Raw genomic sequence first — 25,804 nt, forward strand, 5'->3', positions numbered from 1 at the left:
TAGTAAAGCCTGGTATGGTGTTATGATGGTAGTAAAGCCTGGTGTGGTGTTATGATGGTAGTAAAGCCTGGTGTGGTGTTATGATGGTAGTAAAGCCTGGTGTGGTGTTATGGTGGTAGTAAAGCCTGGTGTGGTGTTATGGTGGTAGTAAAGCAATGGTATGGTGGTAGCAGAGCAATGGTGTAATGTTCTGGTGGTAGTAAAGCACTGGTATAGTTTTCTGGCAGTATTAAACCATTGGTTCTATTAATACTAAAGTAATTAAGAAGAGATCAAGTACTTGTGGTGAATTAGTGGTTTTCTCCTGTGACTGTAAAGGACAAACTACATAATATGGTGCTTGGAAGTCATTTATGTAGTGTTCCAATTATCTTGGAACGTTTTCACAGCATTGTCCTTGGATGGAAATACTGATACAGCTTTCTTACATAGAACAGCAATGGTATCGAACACTGCTTTGGTTGTCTAGTTGTTACGAAACATTGGTTTATATTTCTATTGATTGTGAATTATTGGCGAGGTATTTTGGTTCTACCTCATGTATGGTATCTTAAGTAGTTTTCACAGAAGTGTAGAGCTGTGATGGTTGACGTGCACGATGATCATTCATAACTATTCCACATACAAAATAACACTCATTTACAAGTGTTCTGAGCTTTAATTCCTCTGCTTTCACAGGAGAATGGCATACTGGTGGCTCACTGGAAGAAAAAAAAAAATCTCTGTAAAAACAAATGTAACATCTTCACAATTAAGTATATTCACAGATATGTGCTAGCCCTAGGTAAGATATTCTGGAATAGTATTAGCTGTACTGATTCAGCAAACACCTTTTAAAAAAAATGCCCTTGAGATCCTAATTTCCTGAAACAAGCTTGTGTTACCCTTATAAGCACGATTAAAAGCAAACATTATTCAATCACCTACTGCATTTTAAAAAAGCCTTTGAGATGCTAGCTTCCCAAAATAAAAACTTGTTGCCATATTAAAAACAAATATCATTCAAACAGTATTTGGGTTTTACATGGGGAAAAGTATTATACACTATCATGCCACAGTGTATGTCTATAATATCTTTTAAGTTTGTGATTTTCTTGGCTACATGATTGCATTAATCTTTATGTTCAGCTTACATGCAAAAGCCACACATACATAAGAGTGTACAGACCTTAGAATTATCTTTAATACCTGAAGATGATCAAAATATTTTGGTTGTGGATGAAGTTTGATGCTGATAGCCTTAAAGACTCTCGCAGGTAATTGGCCTAAAGCCCTAACAACCAACCAATAAATCAAAAAATGAAGGATTTAGATATATAATGTGTCTAGAAGGCTATTAAAGCATATGATTTTTTGGTTAATGGAATGCAGTCACTCTATATACAGCATACAAACTCGGACCTGCTGTTAACAATGACACCAACTGACAGGAGTCTTGTCTTAGAAAAAGTTTACACTAAAATTCTTGTCTGCCTCACATTAGCAGTATGCTGAAATGTACCTATTGTTGACACCAAGCATACAACAATGAATTACATGTTCTCTCTTATTGCTGCCATATTGTTTCATCTTCATCTTTGCACTCTAGGCTTACGTATAAGAATGATGACTTACTGAACTGTATTGTGGAACAATAATAAATACCATGTCTAAGCTGAGGGCTTACGCCACATCCTGAGGAAGTAATCATAGCGTCTCTTCATCAGTACATTTTCTTCCTTAGTGCCCATAGCATCCAGCAGTCTGAGGAGAAAACAGAACATAGATTTAAATCATTGGATTTTTGACATTGACAGCATGTTCATAAAACCCATTATAATTTTAGTCAATGAACACTTTACAGAGTCACCTTGGATGAGACTGGAGCAGCACCAATGATAAAAATGTTAGTTTGCTACATCAAATCTGATGTAAACATAATTACATTTACCACATACTCTTCATTCACAGTTCTTTATATAAATATAAGTGAGATTACACATATTTAAATATGCATCAGACATATTCATTTTCATGGTATAATCTATTAACTTTACCATTATACTGGGATATATATATAATTTCTGAAGACTTTAACAACTTCTGTGATATGCTTTAACCACTCAAATACTACAAGAAATGTCACTGAGATATGATTCATGTTATCTTCTCAAATAAAATTAGCATAGAAATTGAGAAAGGAAATAATGTAAAAAAGTGCATTCCTATTTGTTGAACATGAATTACTCATAATCTCTACACTAACACTGCTTTATCTATGCTAAAATACTATTTATTATTAAATCATTTACGGCACATGAACTGCTCACTAGATCTATATTAAACATAACTTTGATAGCTGATATATCTCTTTGTGATTAGACATTCATTTTCCTTCTCTTAATAAAAGGAAAAAAATGCATAAAATTTGGTATGGGAAACTAAGAAATTATCAGTAGTGCTTATAATTTCCAAATCCCATGCCTTTTATTTTCCAAATTGCCATCCCTATGTATCAATGGTTCAAAAGTCTATAAGTGGAGGAAGAATGCAAATAAGGAGAAGGAAATTAGATAAATGGGAATGACTATCAGCCATATGCAAAATGAAGATGTGGCAGACCCTTCTAGGCTCATACAAGCAAAGACTGTGAACTATCAATAGGTAAATGTCTTTCTTTTGAAATGATTACAAACTTCTACTTCAATCCTTACTTTTGTTTACAATTTAAGAGGAACTTTGCTGAAGCCTCTTCACCCTCAAAACTTTTGAGTTTACCGAAGGAGGACCAAGTAGAAATATACCCCAAGATGGAATCCAAAGTAGCATCTGACTCCACCGAAAACTTCCCCTTGCTGGACCTGTCAAAGAGATCTGGAAATCTAAAGTAGGTTTGTGATAATGATATTCATGCAAACACTGATTTCTTCCACACATGAAAGAATGACTTGTCAGAATCTATAAAGGTCACAGATGAAGAAAAGGATAACAAAGAAGTACCTTTCTATGATGCTGAGGTAATAAAAGGCAAATTGCTAAATTTTGTATTGTACTGAAAAGCATCTAACATCTTAACCCATGTTCATTTTCATTCTAATCAACATATCAATGTTAAGAAATCTTTATCAATTTTAATGTTTCCAAGAACTTATGAGGTTATAAACCCTGAATTCTAAGATGAAAATGAAAATTACATCAGGAATAATCAAAAAACTCTAGTAGCATGCAAAATTTATGAACTAACATTAAGACACAGACAAAAATAGCTATTATAATGGAATGGATGGAGGCAGCTAGTATGGATATATACACGTGTATATATGTGTATGTCTGTGTATGTATATGTATGTATACGTTAAAATGTATATATGTGTGTGTGTGGGCATTTATGTATATACATATGTATGTTGTGGGTTGGGCCATTCCTTGTCTGTTTCCTTGCGCTACCTCGCTAGCATGGGAAATGGCAATTAAGTATAAATAGCACTTAGAAAACAACAGACACAAGACTCTTGTTCTACCATACCAAGTAAATTTCAGTGATATCATTTCAGGCCTCAAAAAGCTTATTGTCCAAGTAAATTTCACATACAACAATCTTATCTAATATAGTCTTATGTAACTGTCAGCGTGTATAAAATTGCTCCTGAAAGTTGTGATATGTTTTATGTTGTCCACACAGGTAAGAAGTTGGTGATATGTATTAGCCAACATAAATACTGTGTCAAGAGCAGCCAACATAACAATACCTAATTCCAATATAAAGCCTCTTTGATTACCAAACATACTGAGGAAACACTTCCACCATCACAAATTCAAAACTGTATTCTACAAAGAAATATGGAATCCTCTTTAATCACAGGCACCTTTGAAAAAACAATGATCTATTTCCTACGCAACTTTATGTCATTTGCTCTGAAGATGCAATACACACAAATGAACTTGCAAATTTTTTTCTATGTTTCTACGGTTTCTGGTGCATATTCTTTTTTCATACGTGCTTGCCATTTACCACGAGTGAGGTAGCAAAAAAGAACAGAATCTAGAAACCACCTATCTCTTCATCATAAAAAAAAATACTGATTTAAAACATCATATGATTATGTATGCCCAAGATGCAATTTCCACAATGAAAACAGTGTCTTTGAACACACATCATCACTGCACTTACTGACCTGTGGTCCTGCTGGATGGATATGTCTAGCCTTCTGAGCACTGCAAAAGTCCCTATAGAAGGGATCTCATTTACCAAGTCTTCCTGTCCTCTACTTCTAATTCTGATCTTGGAAGATTTCTTACCTGACAACAACTTCCTCGGGATAGAAGTCAGGAAGAGTAGTGTAGTCAGACAGCAGATGTTTGTGTCCCTCTGTACGATACCGCTCTACAGAGTGACTGAGCTGGCATGAGTAAAATTAGAACTAATCGTCAATCACATCTGAAGTACATTATCCTGATTATAAATAAACTAACATCTCTGCAGTATGAATCACCGAAACAACACAACCGACAAACACAGCATCTAAGGACAGAATACTTTTTCGCTATCTATGAAAATTCTCTCAGTTTTCTCTGAAGGTGTTTGCATTTCCCACCTTAGCAAGGCAGCATTAGGAACTTAGTCTCCTAGGGAAGCTCTTGCTTTTCTCCTCTTCTCACTTTTAGAAAGAGGTGAAAAATGAAGTGAGGATTTCCAGCCCTAACTATCACCCAACTTAGTCACCTTCTAAGACACTTAGGAATTATCAAAGACAGCATTCTTTCCCCCCCTAACTCCAGGAAATGAATTCTGTTCTATTCATTGACCTGCCTCCGAGGATATGGTGCATGAAAAAAATATACTGTCACTCACAGAAAAAGTCTGCAAAGTAAAATGGTGTAAGAAGATTACCATTGAAAAAATTAAAAAAGTCATTGAAAGAGTAGAATGAAAGAAAAAAACTGTAATTATGCTGAAGGAATTATGTAAGTCAATGTACCAATGTTTTGAAGCAGATTACTGAGGGAAGTGAAACCAGAGAACTGGATAGACGGAAAAAGTGAGCCCTAGGTACATGCAAGACTATGTAAGCAACAAACACTTTTCAATTTTTTACCAAAATGGAAACTTTCACAAATCTCTTATACTTAAAAACTAATGAAGAATATTCAAATCTACGGACTGCGTTAGTTTGCATCATTTTCTAAACACTACTAGCTTTACGAACAATTCAGAACACATACAGAAACACTGTTGGAACCATCTACAAATTCTGCAAAGAAAAGCTCTACTCCTGAACAATCTAGAGTAATTCAAGAATTAACCTGTTGACTCTACTCCTTGAAATTACAAAATCAAAGTTGTTACCTCTTCCATAGTCAGGCGTAAGTTTCTACCAGCAAAAGTAGGTTTACAAAAAGAATAACCATAGCATGCTAGGACTCCCCCTGGGCACAGTACTCGGTCTACCTAGGAAAGAGATAATTCAAATAATTCATAATTTAGATCAAAAGGAATAAAAAAAGGCTTTCATTATCCTTTAAAAAGCATTAAAAAGAAAACATACTATCAGCTAAAATATACTATATCATACCATGGAGACACATACAACCAAGAAAGAAGCTATGATATGAAAAACTAATCATATTACAATCCTTGCATTAGAATGAAGCATACCATATTATGCCTTAATTTTGTGGGTATCAAAAACTACTTATAAAGAAGGAATGTGCATGAAATTCTTTTTGTTAATGTAACCCCTGAATTACACCCAAAAATAGACTTTATGTGGGCTGTTACACCCTAAAATTGACTATATGTGGGCTGCAACACATTAATGTGGTCCTAACTCAAAAGTTCTGGTTCAGAAGTAGGGTATAAATGTTAGTGAATAAGTTACAGTTCTAATAAAACACATTAATAAACAGCCTTATTTTCAAATTAATAAAATGGGACAGAAGAATAAGGCAAATGAGCCACCTAATCCAAAGGATGAGGCAAAAGAGCAAGCCCACACATAAGCCAAGACAGAAGAGCCAGACAACACATACATTGACATGGAGGAGCCAGCCAACCCAAAGGTTGAAATGGAGAAGCCACGTTACATGTGGGCTGTTCTGGAGCCAAGCAAAACACAGGCTTAGCCAAAGGAGCCAGGTGAACAAGCCAACTGACATGTAAGCTGAGGAACAGGAGCCAACAGACAGGCAGGCTGAGGAGGAGGAAGCAGGAGCAACTAATTCATAAAGTTTGCATACACAGGTTTTTCACTGTTTTTCATAAACATCTTAATTAGCCTTCTGTGTTCCTTATAAGATACTGTACCTTTTTTTTTCTTTTTGCAGTTTCATGCAGTTAACGAGCACTTCTGAGTGTATTCTACGATCCCCAACCCCCATTTAACTTGCAAACACATTTGATATCAATGCAGCTGTTATAGTCCCTAGCTCACACTAATGCACAACCCTGCTGCACTACAGTATTAGCATGAGGCAAACTAACTTCTGCCTTGACGTCTTGTGGAAGTTCTTCCACCGAAGCTCAACTCTTGACTAAATTTACAAAAACAATACATTTTGGCTATTATATCTATTATATATGTGAATTTTGAGTAATTCCCTAAATCTGGGAAAACTAGCAATACAGAGATCACTACAGAAAGGAAGGTCATAGAAGAACATGGAGAGGGGTAAGACATGGCTTCTGTAGCATGAGATTAGTGGACAAATGGAAAAAGCTTAATTATAAGGTAAATGGAGTGAATACTGAAAAAAATCAAAAACTCTTATGATAGTAATGAGAGGGTAGGATCCGAGGCCCCACACATACAAACTACTTCCCTGTATGCACAAATGGATAAGTGCAGACACTTTTGATATTCTTTACCTCTGCACAGAATTTTTCTAAGTTAAACCAATGGGCAGCTTCACAGCTTGTGACCAGATCAACAGAATTGTCCTCAAAAGGCATACTCTCTGCCATCCCTTCCCTACAAATGAAAGATATAGTTGACAATAAATAATAACTCTATTTAGGGATTCTTTTCTCATACTCTGAACTTGTATATATCAACTGAAATGGAAAGTCTAAAACTCACTCAAGATTCTGGGCACAATTCAAATTGGAAAATGAAAAACATATTACAGCAGATTTCAAAATGCTACTCAACTATTCCTTGATATCTGTAATGATGAATTAACAAATATAAAACAAATGGGTTGAAAGCTATGGCTAACTACTGTACACATCACTGTTCTGCAGTACCATTAGATTATAACAACAAAACTGAAGTACGTGTACTCTTGCACATGGGACAATATACACAAGGGCCAAGAAGTGAAAGGGCTGAACACAAGGAGAACTTTCTAAACATTTGATGCAAATAAATCTGGCTTCCTCCATTATCATGAAATCCTCTAATGAAAAGCAATTTTTACATCTATTCTCCTCAAAAACAGTAGTATTAGAATGGGATTGTTATTTCCATATGCACAAAAATTACTAACTTGTAAACAACATTGTGAAAGCTGGTCCTTTTGGCAGCTTCTAGCTGTTCAAGACTGACATCTAAACCAAAAACCTGCTGAAAATGGCTACTGTAAAGCCAAGTGCTCTGGCCTGAGCCACATCCAACGTCTACACACACCTGTAGCGGCAGTGGCTGAAGTGGAGAAACATCAAGTTTACAAGTTTGATCCACTACAGATATGAACAAAAATTCTCAAACCACATAATCAATACTGTTGTTACTTAGCGGTAACAATGGATAAAAAATGGTTGTGGAATAAAACTGCATGGAATGAAAATTAAAACCAAGATCATTACTTTACCTAAATTTATCATAAACTTAGGTCTCTATGAGAAATCAAGAAAAAGTGTACTTTATGATGTTCCCCTTACCTATTATCTTGACAAAAATCATATAAAATATTTTGTTTTGAGAAGTACAATAAATTTCAAAATGCAAATTCAAATCTAAAGCATCTTCTTTATCCAAGTTAGCTTAAATCAGAATAAAAGCAAAAAGAAAATATAGCCCAAAACTACCCTACATCTAAATTTTGATATTTAAATCAAGGTTTATCTAATCTTTTAAGTGCTTTCCATCACTATGAATAAAAAAAGGGGCACACCCTTAAAAAATTTTCTTTTTTTTTTTTTTTTTTTGCTTTGTCGCTGTCTCCCGCGTTTGCGAGGTAGCGCAAGGAAACAGATGAAAGAAATGGCCCAACCCACCCCCATACACATGTATATACATACGTCCACACACGCAAATATAAATACCTACACAGCTTTCCATGGTTTACCCCAGACGCTTCACATGCTTTGATTCAATCCACTGACAGCACGTCAACCCCGGTATACCACATCGCTCCAATTCACTCTATTCCTTGCCCTCCTTTCACCCTCCTGCATGTTCAGGCCCCGATCACACAAAATCTTTTTCACTCCATCTTTCCACCTCCAATTTGGTCTCCCTCTTCTCCTCGTTCCCTCCACCTCCGACACATATATTCTCTTGGTCAATCTTTCCTCACTCATTCTCTCCATGTGCCCAAACCATTTCAAAACACCCTCTTCTGCTCTCTCAACCACGCTCTTTTTATTTCCACACATCTCTCTTACCCTTACGTTACTTACTCGATCAAACCACCTCACACCACATATTGTCCTCAAACATCTCATTTCCAGCACATCCATACTCCTGCGCACAACTCTATCCATAGCCCATGCCTCGCAACCATACAACACTGTTGGAACCACTATTCCTTCAAACATACCCATTTTTGCTTTCCGAGATAATGCTCTCGACTTCCACACATTCTTCAAGGCTCCCAGAATTTTCGCCCCCTCCCCCACCCTATGATCCACTTCCGCTTCCATGGTTCCATCCGCTGCCAGATCCACTCCCAGATATCTAAAACACTTCACTTCCTCCAGTTTTTCTCCATTCAAACTCACCTCCCAATTGACTTGACCCTCAACCCTACTGTACCTAATAACCTTGCTCTTATTCACATTTACTCTTAACTTTCTTCTTTCACACACTTTACCAAACTCAGTCACCAGCTTCTGCAGTTTCTCACATGAATCAGCCACCAGCGCTGTATCATCAGCAAACAACAACTGACTCACTTCCCAAGCTCTCTCATCCACAACAGACTTCATACTTGCCCCTCTTTCCAAAACTCTTGCATTCACCTCCCTAACAACCCCATCCATAAACAAATTAAACAACCATGGAGACATCACACACCCCTGCCACAAACCTACATTCACTGAGAACCAATCACTTTCCTCTCTTCCTACACGTACACATGCCTTACATCCTCGATAAAAACTTTTCACTGCTTCTAACAACTTGCCTCCCACAACATATATTCTTAATACCTTCCACAGAGCATCTCTATCAACTCTATCATATGCCTTCTCCAGATCCATAAATGCTACATACAAATCCATTTGCTTTTCTAAGTATTTCTCATACATTCTTCAAAGCAAACACCTGATCCACACATCCTCTACCACTTCTGAAACCACACTGCTCTTCCCCAATCTGATGCTCTGTACATGCCTTCACCCTCTCAATCACTATCCTCCCATATAATTTACCAGGAATACTCAACAAACTTATACCTCTGTAATTTGAGCACTCACTCTTATCCCCTTTGCCTTTGTACAATGGCACTATGCACGCATTCCGCCAATCCTCAGGCACCTCACCGTGAGTCATACATACATTAAATAACCTTACCAACCAGTCAACAATACAGTCACCCCCTTTTTTAATAAATTCCACTGCAATACCATCCAAACCTGCTGCCTTGCCGGCTTTCATCTTCCGCAAAGCTTTTACTACCTCTTCTCTGTTTACCAAATCATTTTCCCTAACCCTCTCACTTTGCACACCACCTCGACCAAAACACCCTATATCTGCCACTCTATCATCAAACACATTCAACAAACCTTCAAAATACTCACTCCATCTCCTTCTCACATCACCACTACTTGTTATCACCTCCCCATTTGCGCCCTTCACTGAAGTTCCCATTTGCTCCCTCGTCTTACGCACTTTATTTACCTCCTTCCAGAACATCTTTTTATTCTCCCTAAAATTTAATGATACTCTCTCACCCCAACTCTCATTTGCCCTTTTTTTCACCTCTTGCACCTTTCTCTTGACCTCCTGTCTCTTTCTTTTATACATCTCCCACTCAATTTCATTTTTTCCCTGCAAAAATCGTCCAAATGCCTCTCTCTTCTCTTTCACTAATACTCTTACTTCTTCATCCCACCACTCACTACCCTTTCTAATCAACCCACCTCCCACTCTTCTCATACCACAAGCATCTTTTGCGCAATCCATCACTGATTCCCTAAATACATCCCATTCCTCCCCCACTCCCCTTACTTCCATTGTTCTCACCTTTTTCCATTCTGTACTCAGTCTCTCCTGGTACTTCCTCACACAAGTCTCCTTCCCAAGCTCACTTACTCTCACCACCCTCTTCACCCCAACATTCACTCTTCTTTTCAGAAAACCCATACAAATCTTCACCTTAGCCTCCACAAGATAATGATCAGACATCCCTCCAGTTGCACCTCTCAGCACATTAACATCCAAAAGTCTCCCTTTCGCGCGCCTGTCAATTTACACGTAATCCAATAACGCTCTCTGGCCATCTCTCCTACTTACATAAGTATACTTATGTATATCTCGCTTTTTAAACCAGGTATTCCCAATCATCAGTCCTTTTTCAGCACATAAATCTACAAGCTCTTCACCATTTCCATTTACAACACTGAACACCCCATGTATACCAATTATTCCCTCAACTGCCACATTACTCACCTTTGCATTCAAATCACCCATCACTATAACCCGGTCTCGTGCATCAAAACCACTAACACACTCATTCAGCTGCTCCCAAAACACTTGCCTCTCATGATCTTTCTTCTCATGCCCAGGTGCATATGCACCAATAATCACCCATCTCTCTCCATCAACTTTCAGTTTTACCCATATTAATCGAGAATTTACTTTCTTACATTCTATCACATACTCCCACAACTCCTGTTTCAGGAGTATTGCTACTCCTTCCCTTGCTCTTGTCTTCTCACTAACCCCTGACTTTACTCCCAAGACATTCCCAAACCACTCTTCCCCTTTACCCTTGAGCTTCATTTCACTCAGAGCCAAAACATCCAGGTTCCTTTCCTCAAACATACTACCTATCTCTCCTTTTTTCACATCTTGGTTACATCCACACACATTTCTCTTAAAACATATCTTTCCTAAAGATTTATATCTTACTTCCCAGCATCTCCTTCCCCAGCAATGGGGGAGAAAAGAAGTACTTCAAAAACCACTTGTATCACTTTCTGATACCAAACTGTTAATGTGCCAAAATGCAGCTATGTTTAATATCATAGCTTGATACATTAGTAGAAGCTGAAACACCAACAAACTTGACAAATCAGTTATTGATTTTTACTGGGACTTCATTTTACATGTTTAATACAAAACCATCAAACTGAAAAACTTTTTATATGATATATTATCTATCTACTTATCAGTCACAGATTAGATATATAGAAATTGTAAACAAATGTCTCATATATCTAACATATATACAACACCAATAACATAAGAGGCATAACTTATTCCCACTGTGATGCTGTTCAATACAATAAAAGGAATTAATCATTAATAATATCAAAGAACCTGTTCCCCAAAAAATATTATTAATCATAAAGACTTTATTGGAATAATTTCGTGATATATCAAGTGTTATTCAACATTCTGGGACTACTTGAAGGTTGTCCATCCAAAAAGAAAAAGGTTGTTTGGTTAGATTAGGTTAGGTTTGGTTTGGTTAGGCTAGGTTAGGATAGGTTAAGTTAATTTAGGCTAGGTTAGGTTAGATTAGGACAGGATTGGATAGGATAGGTTAGGTTAGATTAAATTTGGATAGGTTAGGTCAGGTTAGGTTAGGTAAGGTTACGTTAGGTTAGATTAGAATAGGTTAGGTCAGGTTAGGTTACGTTAGGTTTGATTAGAATAGGTTAGGTCAGGTTACGTTAGCTTAGGGTACAAATATAATCTAATTTAGAGAAATGTGAAGTGTAATACTTTTTTTCGTTCCACATATAAAACCCAGCACTGATTGGGCCACCTTAACTATTTTTCTAATCCTTACATATGTACATATACTTTCGTTATACCTCTATCATAGAGCCTAAAATAAATAAAAAAAACTTACTCTCTTTTCTTTTACAAAGTTAACAACTGTTGCGATCAATTCATCCGGCGGAGTTGGACGATAATGGACGTAGTTCTCAACCAGTTCTGAATTACAGAAAACCATGTCGGCCATGTTGTCCACCAGCCCCAGACACTTATGCAAATTAGTTAAGAAATATGTATTCACGTCAAACCTGTAAAGCAAATCTATTTCAGTAGTACTGCTATGACTAAATGTGAGGTCCTACAAACACAACATAGATATCTAGAGAACCCCTGGACTTCCAATTGAACTCAATTTTCAAAATTACGAAGAATTTGTAAAAGATTATTGTATGTTATGAAATCCATACACCTATGGTTGTTAAAAAAGGCACTGGTTGTTAATTGAAAGTACTTCATATAAAATGGTATATTTTTTTTTCAAAACAGCCTTATTCATGCCATAAGAAAATAGTAGGAAAGAATGCTTTACAAAGCGCAACATCTGATCAGATGTGAATGCATAGAAATAAATAAATGTATATCATACACTAAAGTGTGATAATAAATGTGTATTATACACTAAAGTGTGATAACAAATGTGTATTATACACTAAAGTGTGATAATAAATGTGTATTATACACAAAAGTGTGATAATGAATGTGTATCATACACAAAAGTGTAATAATAAATGTGTTTATACACTAAAGTGTGATAATAAATGTGTATTATACACTAAAGTGTGATAATAAATGTGTATTATACACTAAAGTGTGATAATAAATGTGTATTATACACAAAAGTGTGATAATAAATGTGTATCATACACAATAGTGTAATAATAAATGTGTTTATACACTAAAGTGTGATAATAAATGTGTATTATACACTAAAGTGTGATAATAAATGTGTATTATACACTAAAGTGTGATAATAAATGTGTATTATACACTAAAGTGTGATAATAAATGTGTATCATACACTAAAGTGTGATAATAAATGTGTATCATACACAAAAGTGTAATAATAAATGTGTTTATACACTAAAAGTGTGATAATAAATGTGTATTATACACTAAACTGTGATAATAAATGTGTATCATACACAAAAGTGTGATAATAAATGTGTATTATACACTAAAGTGTGATAATAAATGTGTATCATACACAAAAGTGTAATAATAAATGTGTTTATACACTAAAGTGTGATAATAAATGTGTATTATACACTAAAGTGTGATAATAAGTGTGTATTATAGACAAAAGTGTGATAATAAATGTGTATTATACACAAAAGTGTAATAATAAATGTGTTTATACACTAAAGTGTGATAATAAATGTGTATTATACACTAAAGTGTGATAATAAATGTGTATTACACACTAAAGTATGATAATAAATATGTATTATACAATAAAGTGTGATAATAAATGTGTACTATACTATAAAGTGTGATTATAAATGTGTATTATACACTAAAGTGTGATAATAAATGTGTATTATACACTAAAGGTTGATAATAAATGTGTATTATACACTAAAGTGTGATAATAAATGTGTATTATACACTAAAGTGTGATAATAAATGTGTATTATACACTAAAGTGTGTGAACAACTTATCAGTTTTCATGAGAAAAATGGCCAAAAGTACACTTTCACCCCTTGAAATTTATCTTCAGTTTTAGCTATACGGACTCACAGATACCTCCTTTTAAGTTTACGCTGAAAAAAAAAAATCTGAAATACAAGTTTGTTCTTAATCTAGACTCCAATTTTCAGCCTGTTCTTTAGATCATAGGCTACGTTGTTTACATAGCTGATAACTGATTTATCTTTAGCTACGTTGTTTACATAGCTGATAACTGATTTAACTTTAACGTAATCATTATCCCTATCAAGGTGGCTCCTCCATGGCATGAGATATGGCGATTCAAGAGGTGTTTCTAAGAACTGTTGAGATAAACCTCCTTGTGAGAGAGAGAGAGAGAGAGAGAGAGAGAGAGAGAGAGAGAGAGAGAGAGAGAGAGAGAGAGAGAGAGAGAGAGAGAGAGAGAGAGAGAGCCTTTCTTTAACCATGCACACATACATATATCTATGTTCCTATGAGTCCACGGGGGAAAATGAAACACAATAAGTTCCCAAGTGCACTTTCGTGTCATAATCACATCATCAGGGGAGACACAAGAGAGAAATATAACAGTCAGTTGATATACAACATGGGAAGTAAAGTGAAATTATTATTCAAAGGGAGAACTAAAAGATTCTTGGTGTCAATGGGAGGTTTGGGCTCAACTCTATAAAATGATTTCTTTGCTAACTTTAGGGATTTATCAATGAAAGATATAGGGTACTTTAACTTAGATCCAATAGAATATATCTTCTCAAACTCATCATCAATAAACTCTGGACTGCAAATACGTAATGCCATAAGGCATTACGTCCACACACGCAAATATACATACCTACACAGCTTTCCATGGTTTACCCCAGACGCTTCACATGCCTTGATTTAATCCACTGACAGCACGTCAACCCCGGTACACCACATCGCTCCAATTCACTCTATTCCTTGCCCTCCTTTCACCCTCCTGCATGTTCAGGCCCCGATCACACAAAATCTTTTTCACTCCATCTTTCCACCTCCAATTTGGTCTCCCTCTTCTCCTCGTTCCCTCCACCTCCGACACATATATCCTCTTGGTCAATCTTTCCTCACTCATTCTCTCCATGTGACCAAACGATTTCAAAACACCCTCTTCTGCTCTCTCAACCATGCTCTTTTTATTTCCACACATCTCTCTTACCCTTACGTTACTTACTCGATCAAACCACCTCACACCACACATTGTCCTCAAACATCTCATTTCCAGCACATCCATCCTCCTGCGCACAACTCTATCCATAGTCCACGCCTCGCAACCATACAACATTGTTGGAACCACTATTCCTTCAAACATACCCATTTTTGCTTTCCGAGATAATGCTCTCGACTTCCACACATTCTTCAAGGCTCCCAGAATTTTCGCCCCCTCCCCCACCCTATGATCCACTTCCGCTTCCATGGTTCCATCCGCTGCCAGATCCACTCCCAGATATCTAAAACACTTCACTTCCTCCAGTTTTTCTCCATTCAAACTCACCTCCCAATTGAATTGACCCTCAACCCTACTGTACCTAACAACCTTGCTCTTATTCACATTTACTCTTAACTTTCTTCTTTCACACACTTTACCAAACTCAGTCACCAGCTTCTGCAGTTTCTCACATGAATCAGCCACCAGCGCTGTATCATCAGCGAACAACAACTGACTCATTTCCCAAGCTCTCTCATATATATATATATATATATATATATATATATATATATATATATATATATATATATATATATATATATATATATATATATTCGTTAAACTACTACGAATTTGTCCATTGTCGTTGTTTATACCAGATGGTGGAAGTTATTAAAGCGAGAGAAAACCTGCATTTTTCAATATTCACTTCAGTTGCACTGTATAAATGGAAAGGAGTAAGTACATGGACCTGAGTTTGAATCTCAATATTCTTAATGGCTAAATCAAACCTACATCAGGTTTCATATATCTACGAAAATCGTTATATTAAAACTCCTCATTCTTCCCCATCTTCTCAAGCCCCTAGCCATTAAATAAAGCCCGATTAAAAGACTCTTTAAGATGGGGGATGGGTTGTGCACTTCTAGAAACACAAAGTAATCATTCCCCACCCCTTCCTTACTCTGGTACCTTCAGTTTAATTATCTCCTGATACACAACGAAGAAAAAACTGATGGTTTATCCCTGGGCTTAAACCCTTATTATTTACACTTGTATTCCACGTAGCATTTACTGGGAGGCTGGGAGATGTACGCGCATTAAATGAAGATTTCAAGGCTCCATCAGTGTATGCTTAACAATTGATCTTCCTTCATTTCCCATTACCATCCATACTTCCTCAGTGACTCTCTAGTTTCATTCCCATCACAGTGCAAGAATAACCAATTCTTAAATATAAGAGAAGTGGTCAACTTACCCGTACGGCGAAACAGAGCAATGTGTCGTCTGCCTGGCATCGGGGTAGTAACGCCGGCGCCATCATGCACAACGGCAGTTCTCGTCCTGCAGGATTATCACCTTAAGATAACAAAAAAATAACCAAGTTTTGATTATCAGACAGGAGTAGCTCAAGTTATCATCCATGGCATTTGACTTTATATCAAACCCTGGCGTGAGATAAAGTTAATGTGGCTAACACTTGCTCCCCAGGGAGATATCGCTTCCTTAAAAGGGAAGATTGTTATGAAAAAGCCTGACATATTTTGGGTGTTGGTCTACTGAAATCTTTTCCAACCAATAATGTTTTTTTGGGGGGGAGTTTTATTCAATCTTTTAATATCTGTCTATTTGGTTTCTCTGATAAACTTATCAGGTGAAAATTTCGGGCAGAGAAGAGCATTGGTGCACTGGACGAAATTGCAATATATATATATATATATATATATAATATATATATATATATATATATATTATATATATATATATATATATATATATATATATATAAGGGTAAGAGAGATGTGTGGAAATAAAAAGAGCGTGGTTGAGAGAGCAGAAGAGGGTGTTTTGAAATGGTTTGGGCACATGGAGAGAATGAGTGAGGAAAGATTGACCAAGAGGATATATGTGTCGGAGGTGGAGGGAACGAGGAGAAGAGGGAGACCAAATTGGAGGTGGAAAGATGGAGTGAAAAAGATTTTGTGTGATCGGGGCCTGAACATGCAGGAGGGTGAAAGGAGGGCAAGGAATAGAGTGAATTGGAGCGATGTGGTATACAGGGTTTGACGTGCTGTCAGTGGATTGAATCAAGGCATGTGAAGCGTCTGGGGTAAACCATGGAAAGCTGTGTAGGTATGTATATTTGCGTGTGTGGACGTGTGTATGTACATGTGTATGGGGGGGGGGGCATTTCTTTCGTCTGTTTCCTTGCGCTACCTCGCAAACGCGGGAGACAGCGACAAAGTATAAAAAAAAAAAAAAAAAAAAAAAAAAATAATATATATATATATATATATATATATATATATATATATATATATATATATATATATATATATATATATACACACAGAGGAGCAGTGAAAAGTTTTTATCGAGGATGTAAGGCATGTGTACGTGTAGGAGAGAGGAAAGTGATTGGTTCCCAGTGAATGTCAGTTTGTGGCAGGGTGTGTGTGATGTCTCCATGGTTGTTTAATTTGTTTATGGATGGGGTTGTTAGGGAGGTAATGCAAGAGTTTTGGAGAGAGAGGCAAGTATGCAGTCTGTTGTGGATGAGAAGGTTTGGGAAGTGTCAGTTCTTGTTCGCTGATGATACAGCGCTGGTGGGTGATTCGTGTGAGAAACTGCAGAAGCTGGTGACTGAGTTTGGTAAAGTGTGTGAAAGAAAAAAGCTGAGAGTAAATGTGAATAAGAGCAAGGTTATTAGGTTCAGTAGGGTTGAGGGACATGTCAATTGGGAGGTAAGTTTAAATGGAGAAAAATTGGAGGAAGTGAAGTGTTTTAGATATCTGGGAGTGGATTTGGCAGCGGATGGAACCATGGAAGCGGAAGTGAGTCACAGGGTGGGGGAGTGGGCAAAGGTTCTGGGAGCGTTGAAGAATGTGTGGAAGGCGAGAACGTTATCTCGGAGAGCAAAATGGGTATGTTTGAAGGAATAGTGGATCCAACAATGTTATATGGTTGTGAGGCATGGGCGATAGATAGAGTTGTGCGGAGGAGGGTGGATGTGTTGGAAATGAGATATCTGAGGACAATATGTGGTGTGATGTGGTTTGATCGAGTACGTAATGAAAGGGTAAGAGAGATATGTGGTAATAAAAAAAAGAGTGTGGTTGAGAGAGCAGAAGAGGGTGTATTGAAATAGTTTGATCACATGGAGAGAATGAGTGAGGAAAGATTGACAGAGGATATATGTATAAGGTGGAGGGAACGAGAAGTGGGAGACCAAATTGGAGGTGGAAGGATGGAGTGAAAAAGATTTTGAAAGAACGGGGCTTTAACATGCAGGAGGGTGAAATGCGTGCAAGGAATAGAGTGAATTGGAATGATGGGGTCGACGTGCTGTCAATAGATTAAACCAGGGCATGTGAAGCGTCTGGTGCAAACCATGAAAAGTTTTGTGGGGCCTGGATGTGGAAAGGGAGCTGTGGTTTCGGTGCATTACACATGACAGCTAGAGACTGAGTGTGAACGAATGGGGCCTTTGTTGTCTTTTACTAGCGTTACCTCGCGCGCACGCGGGGGGAGGGGGTGCCATTTCATGTGTGGCGAGGTGGCGACGAGAATGGATGAGGGCACCAAGTATGAATATGTACATGTGTATATATGCATTTGTCTGTGTATGTATGTATACGTTGAAATGTATAGGTATGTATATGTGCGTGTGTGGACGTGTATGTATATACATGTGTATGTGAGTGAGTTGGACCATTTCTTCGTCTGTTTCCTTGCGCTACCTCGCTAACGCGGGAGACAGCGACAAAGTATAATAAATATATAAATAAATAAATAAACACATATATATACATATTTTTTTCATGCATATTCGCCATTTCCCGCGTTAGCGAGGTAGCGTTAAGAACAGAGGACTGGGCCTTAGAGGGAATATCCTCACTTGGCCCCCTTCTCTGTTCCTTCTTTTGGAAAATCAAAAACAGGAGGGGAGGATTTCCAGCCCCCCCGCTCCCTCCCCTTTTAGTCGCCTTCTACGACACGCAGGGAATACGTGGGAAGTATTCTTAATCCCCTATAACATAATTCAAAATGGATACCATTTGTATATAGACTTTGGTACATCCGGGTATTCACTGAGCGAAAAAGGTTTATACAGTGGCAAAAAACAACTTCCGACATTTGTCAACTTCCCACATTTGTCAACTCCCGTTGTGTTTAAGGGTCGTACCGTCGTGTTTAAGGGTCGTACCGTCGTGTTTAAGGGTCGTACCGTTATGTTCAAGGGTCGTACCGTTGTGTTTAAGGGTCGTACCGTTATGTTCAAGGGTCGTACCGTCGTGTTTAAGGGTCGTACCGTCGTGTTCAATGGTCGTACCGTCGTGTTCAACAGTCGCACCGTTGTGTTTAAGGGTCGTACCGTCGTGTTCAATGGTCGTACCGTCGTGTCCAGGAGTAGCACCGTTGTGTTTAAGGGTCGTACCGTCGTGTTCAAGGGTAGTACTGTCGTACTCAAGGGTCGTACTGTCGTGTTCAACAGTCGTACCGTCGTGTTCAGGGGTCGTTCCGTCGTGTTCAAGGGTAGTACCGTCGTGTTCGAGGGTCGTACCGTCGTGCTCAAGTCGTACCATCGTTTTCAAGGGTCGTACCGTCGTGCTCAAGGGTCGTACCGTCGTGTTCAAGGGTCGTACCGTCGTGTTCAAGGGTCGTACCGTCGTGCTCAACATTAAATAAATATTTTTCAAACATTTAAAGAAAATTCCACAATATTATACTCAAAATAACTTTCAATAAATTCCTTTCAACATAATCCAGTTGTTATTATAACCATTTCTCCCTCCTTAGTCACAACACACATGGTAACAATGAAACTCAAAGATATAATCAATATTTATTTCAATATATATATATATATATATATATATAAAAATATTATATCATCATGCCAACTCATGTTTACGTATGTACATAATCAAGAGACTTTATCTCACTTATACCAATGCATTATTACCTCAATTTATTGCTTTTATTCCTCAATATTAATATCACAATCAGGAAAATAGTTCATATTTTTCCTTCTTATTTTCCACACGACAACACTGCAAGAAACACACACACACACACACACACACACACACACACACATATATATATATATATATATATATATATATATATATATATATATATATATATATATATATATATATATATATATTCCCAATCATACCTTAATATGTCAAATCATGATAGTAAACAAGGCGAAATTATAATATAAAAACAAAATAATGATACACAGTCATTGTAGTTGAAGGGTTGAAAAAACACAAGAATAAATCTATAAATTAACACAAGAATAAATTTATATACTAACATACACAAGAATAAATCTACAAATTAATGAACACAAGAATAAATCTACAAATTAATGAACACAAGAATAAATCTATAAATTAATAAACAAGAATAAATCTATAAATTAATAAACACAAGAATAAATCTATAAATCAATAAACACAAGAATAAATCTACAAATTAATAAACACAAGAATAAATCTATAAATTAATAAACACAAGAATAAATCTATAATCAATAAACACAAGAATAAATCTATAATCAATAAACACAAGAATAAATCTATAAATCAGCAAATACAAGAATAAATCTATAAATTGATAAACAAGAATAAATCTATAAATCAATAAACACAAGAATAAATCTACAAATTAATAAACACAAGAATAAATCTATAAATTAATAAACACAAGAATAAATCTATAAACAATGAACACAAGAATAAATATATAAATCAACAAACACAAGAATAAATCTATAAATCAATAAACACAAGAATAAATCTATAAATCAATAAACACAAGAATAAATCTATAAATTCCTAAACAAGAATAAATCTATAAATTCATAAACAAGAATAAATCTATAAATTAACAAATCCATGTATAAAAATTTCTTGATTATCAAGCCTAGTCATTTTCCATTAAAAACTAATTTGCATAATAATTACCACATTCAATGGTAATATTCTTTTATGGTACGGAACATAAATTTATCAATAAACAAATAAACAAATATTTTCCGAGACGGATTTAATTCATAAGAAATAAGCAGTTGAGGCACGTGTCACGCCCGTATTGTCACACGTGTCACGCCCGTATTGTCACACGTGTCACGCCCGTATTGTCACACGTGTCACGCCCGTATTGTCACACGTGTCACGCCCGTATTGTCACGTGTCACGCCCGTATTGTCACACGTGTCACGCCCGTATGGTCACACGTGTCACGCCCGTATTGTCTCACGTGTCACGCCCGTATTGTCACACGTGTCACGCCCGTATTGTCACACGTATCACGCCCGTATGGTCACACGTGTCACGCCCGTATGGTCACACGTGTCACGCCCGTATGGTCACACGTGTCACGCCCGTATTCTCTCACGCGTCACGCCCGTATTGTCTCAACGTGTCACGCCCGTATTGTCACACGTGGCTCCCTCTTCAAAGGTCCTCCTCCACTATGTCTATTTCCTCCTTGAGGGTGACCTCATCCTCCAGCCTTGGCGCCCCCGGCTGGCTGGGGAAACAGAGATCCACAGACACCTGGCTGGGCCCTGGACAGACGGGCGTCTGTTGCCCAAACGACCCCATCTTTCTAGTCTGGGTCGACCTCCTCCTCCTCCTCATAGACAGAGTGGCCAGTCTGTTGGCCACCTGTGGCCTTCTGTGGCCAACTGTATCGGAAACAGATACACCTCCGTGGTAACCCGATGGCCTAGTTAGATGACACCCTTTGTCCCCACGATCACCCTCGCTGATTGGCCGATCCCTGTGGGTCAAAGAGAGGCTTGGCCCGACCGCTCGCTCCATGCTATCGAACTCCAATTGTTGAGAGATACGTTTCCTCTTATCTCCCGCGAGAGATAATGTGTCATGAGCTGCTGAGTTCTCGTGTACTGGCTGAGGGACACGAGTCGTCGAAGTTTGAAGTGAATATGACTGGATTTCGTCTTCATGTTGGTCTCCAAGTCTTCCTTCTTTGTGGTGTGTGGCGTGAAGGTAGGGCGTCCATCGACCAGGTGATCGAGTGCTGGTCTCCGTTTCACTCCTGTCCATCTCCTGGGCCAGCCAGGTCGCGTCTCCAACAGGTGTCTGATCGGAGAAGTCTATTGTTTGGGTCCTGTTTGGATGAAAAGTTGATGGGGTTCGTCTTGTCTCCTCCTGCAGGACCCATCTTCCTCCACCAGATACACGTGACGGTGTTCCGGTACTGGCAGCGCCCGTGCACTCCTCCAACCCCGGACTCACCACCTCTTGTCCATCACTGGCGCCGCCCGTGCACTCCTCCAACCCCGGACTCACCACCTCTTGTCCATCACTGGCGCCGCCCGTGCACTCCTCCAACCCCGGACTCACCACCTCTTCTCCATCACTGGCGGTCGGTGTCTCTGTGTCAAAGATGGAAGCTTGTCTCTCCTCCTGCTCGTGAGATGGTGTAGGCTGGCTGATGACGGTCCTGCTCCCACACTGACAAGGAATTGCTTCTACGAGGAAGAGCTTTCTTCCCTTGGAGTGTTGACAAGCTGCGTTAATGTCCTCGTGGACTTTCTGGATATGTCTGGAGACGCTGCGCCTCTCGCAATACTTCTTGCCACACTCGGTGCATTCAAAGGGCTTCTCTCCAGTGTGGGTGGAGATGTGGTACCTCAAGTTTGCCTTCCTTCGGAACGTCTTGCTGCATTCGTCGCACTCAAAGACCGACTGTTTCTTGTCCATTCCTGAGCTTATGTTGGACACATCCACTATGACCTCGTCACGTTTAAGTAAGGCACCATTTTGTACGAATCTTTGGTCGTTTTGAACGAAGGTAGGAGAATCAAGACGTGTACTACAGGGAAACCTATCAGACTCGCTGTATTCAAGGAGTTTTTGCCCAATGTGCATCTTCTGGTGTCGACTCAAATGACATCTCTGAAAGAACTTCTTATCACACTCCTTGCAGGCAAAGGGTTTCTCCCCAGTGTGAAGTCTGTTGTGTGTGGTGAGGTGGACTCGCTGGGCGAACTGCTTCCCACACACTGGACACTCAAATGACTTCTCATTCGTGTGTATTTTCTTATGCAATGTGTAATGTGGCCTTTGGCGGAACTTCTTGTGGCAAACCTCACATTCGTAAGGTTTCTCTCCCGTGTGCAGCCAAGTGTGGTGCAGCAATGTACTCTTGTGGGTGAATCTCGAGTCACACAGCGTACAGGCGAATGGCTTTTCCCCCGTGTGGAGCCGCATGTGACACACAATACTGCTCTTCTTTTTGAAGACTCTCCCACACTGATGACACTCAAAACACCTTCCATCATTTGGCCTACTGACTTCATTTCCTTCACCAGATTCCTGTGGGTCTTCTAATGACTTCATGCTTGAGACATGTAGGTGAATGAGAACTATGATACGAAAATATATATGTAAATATATACAAATTACTGTCTACTAACAGATTCTAATCACTGACGACTTTGAAACATCTTAAGAATCGTCACTTTAGGAAACATTTTTCCCACATACAATGGAAGAAAAAATATATACATCACTTATAGTCTCTATTTAAATAAAAAATAGATGGTTGAAAGGCTCTTATACCTGAGATATGTAATAAATTCACGACACATTTGGTGGTTTCTGTCACACTATCTTCCTCGCTAACCACTTCACTGCTCTTGACATCATTCATCAATTATATTATTCCTGTTCTCAAAAACAACACATTATCAAGCTGTCCTGCTTCACTGCATCTGGTGACGATGAAGCACTGCAGAACCACCCCCAAAGCTCTTCAGATCCACTGTGATTTCACTGTTCACAAGACTATAGGATCCAAGCTAGTCTCGTCACTGCTACACCACTCTATACCATTCTCAATAGTTCTGGTTCACTGAAGTAAAAAAAATAAAAAGACTCACTGGTTATCCATACAAGTATTTCCCAGTCACTGTAATACTTAATTCAAGGGGTTTTACGAAGCACTGCAACATCACTGTACATCTAAAATGCTCTCTCGTCTCTGTGGCACCAAAGTCCATCCCATTTCACTATATCTTCACTGTCTACCATTTCCACCACAGCCTCCCAATTCACTGTACCTTCACTGTCTACCATTTCCACCACAGCAGCGGCACTGTAAAAGGGGAGGAGGGGAGGAAGAGAGACATATAGGGTGTATGCAGTTAACGGTGACATGAGACAGTAGATTACATGATTAACAACCATAAAAAACATCATGATCAAAACTCTTCATAACTTTCTTTTACCACAGTGATAAATAACTGCTTACTCTATTGCCTTCGAGATTTCATTCTTATCTGCTCGCGTACAAGCCAGGGGTAAACAAGCACCCCCCAGGGGGTATCGCCTAGCGATCCCCCTCCCCCCAAAAGGGGGAGGATGAACAGCTGGGTTGAAAGTGGGACGACTGCCCTGACCGGGGAGTCTAACCCGGGTCCTTTAAATTTCAAAATGATGGATCGCAACGCTAACTACTGCACCATGGAAGCTCATCTAACCACAAACCTGGGGTTTGTACTATATATATATATATATATATATATATATATATATATATATATATATATATATATATATATATATATTCCTATGAGTCCACGGGGAATATGAAACACGAAAAGTTGCCAAGTGCACTTTCGTGTAATAATCACATCATCAGGGGAGACACAAGAGAGAAATATAAGTCAGTTGATATACATCGAAGAGACGAAGCTAGGACGCCATTTGGTAAACATATATATATATATATATATATATATATATATATATATATTATATATATATATATATATATATATATACGTGTTTGTGTGTGTGTGCTTTTCATATATTGCTGTTTTTGAAAACAAATATACATTAATTATTAATAACTTGCCCATTTTCATATATATTTAACTACGATTTTATAATTTATAATAAGTTATTACCTCCTGAGATCAAATACTCATCATGATCCATCTTTTCATATTTTTACATTGAATCCTTAGATTGTGTATCATTTTCTTATTTCCTTAGATATTTACGGAGTTCATAGTGTCCTTCATTCATGGGACTTTCCTCTAGCGACTTAATTTCTCTATTATTATTTAGAAAAGTATTATAAAAACAGCTTTATTTTTCCTCCGTCTCCCAGACTCCGATTTGACATTTCCCTCTTCGGATCTTCATTTTGCTTCCCATTGCCGTATCTCAAGTCCAAAATTCTCATGTTAGTCTAAAGACATGCGTATATATCTCCTAACATTCGTAGAGAGGAATATGTGATGTATATCTCAAGGACTCAGTCGAAATCGAACAGCTCCGACTTACCTTAAAAAAATGTGAGATAAATTTGCGAAACAGTTTTCTGGCCTCCTAACTTGTCTCTCTCTAATGTTTACTTCTGTAGCATTACTGCCAATGATACCAACTCATTACACTCTACCTTACTCACAATAATCCAATAATCTTCATTTATGAAATAATCTAAGGAATCCAGAATATTCCTATCACTTAGTAGGTATTTATTAAATGATGCGACTATAAATCTTTGATGTGAGGGATGGCCCAGATTGGAATATATATATGTTAAAGACTTTACCAGTGTTGGCTAAGCTGTGATCCGCCTCGTCTGAAGCAGATGATATTATGGAAGAAACTTCTACTTTCAGCCTTCTACTCTTTACCGAACCAAAATCATGTTCATCTACGTTAAATCTTTTAAATAAGAAACTTTATAGAAGTATCAGTAAAGTTTAAAATTGACTTTGCATACCAATCAAAGAATTAAAAGGTAGAGAAAAATCTAAAC

The 25,804-nt window shown here is 37.9% G+C and overlaps 1 protein-coding gene across 1 annotated transcript; it reads right to left on the minus strand.

The window, feature by feature from the left end:
* On the minus strand, positions 1 to 25,346 carry LOC139762907 (putative methyltransferase DDB_G0268948). Its single transcript, XM_071688149.1, has 9 exons — positions 25,324 to 25,346; positions 12,223 to 12,397; positions 7,465 to 7,619; positions 6,845 to 6,947; positions 5,327 to 5,428; positions 4,279 to 4,379; positions 2,694 to 2,840; positions 1,645 to 1,743; positions 1 to 701 (listed from the first exon to the last, which is right to left on the minus strand). Exons 2-8 carry the CDS (start codon positions 12,334 to 12,336, stop codon positions 1,650 to 1,652), a joined length of 816 nt encoding a protein of 271 aa, XP_071544250.1. The 5' UTR covers positions 12,337 to 12,397; positions 25,324 to 25,346; the 3' UTR covers positions 1 to 701; positions 1,645 to 1,649.
* Between the last annotated feature and the right edge of the window lie 458 nt (positions 25,347 to 25,804).

The sequence above is a fragment of the Panulirus ornatus genome, chromosome 45 (genome assembly GCF_036320965.1).
Source record: "Panulirus ornatus isolate Po-2019 chromosome 45, ASM3632096v1, whole genome shotgun sequence".
In the NCBI taxonomy this organism is placed as follows: domain Eukaryota; kingdom Metazoa; phylum Arthropoda; class Malacostraca; order Decapoda; family Palinuridae; genus Panulirus; species Panulirus ornatus.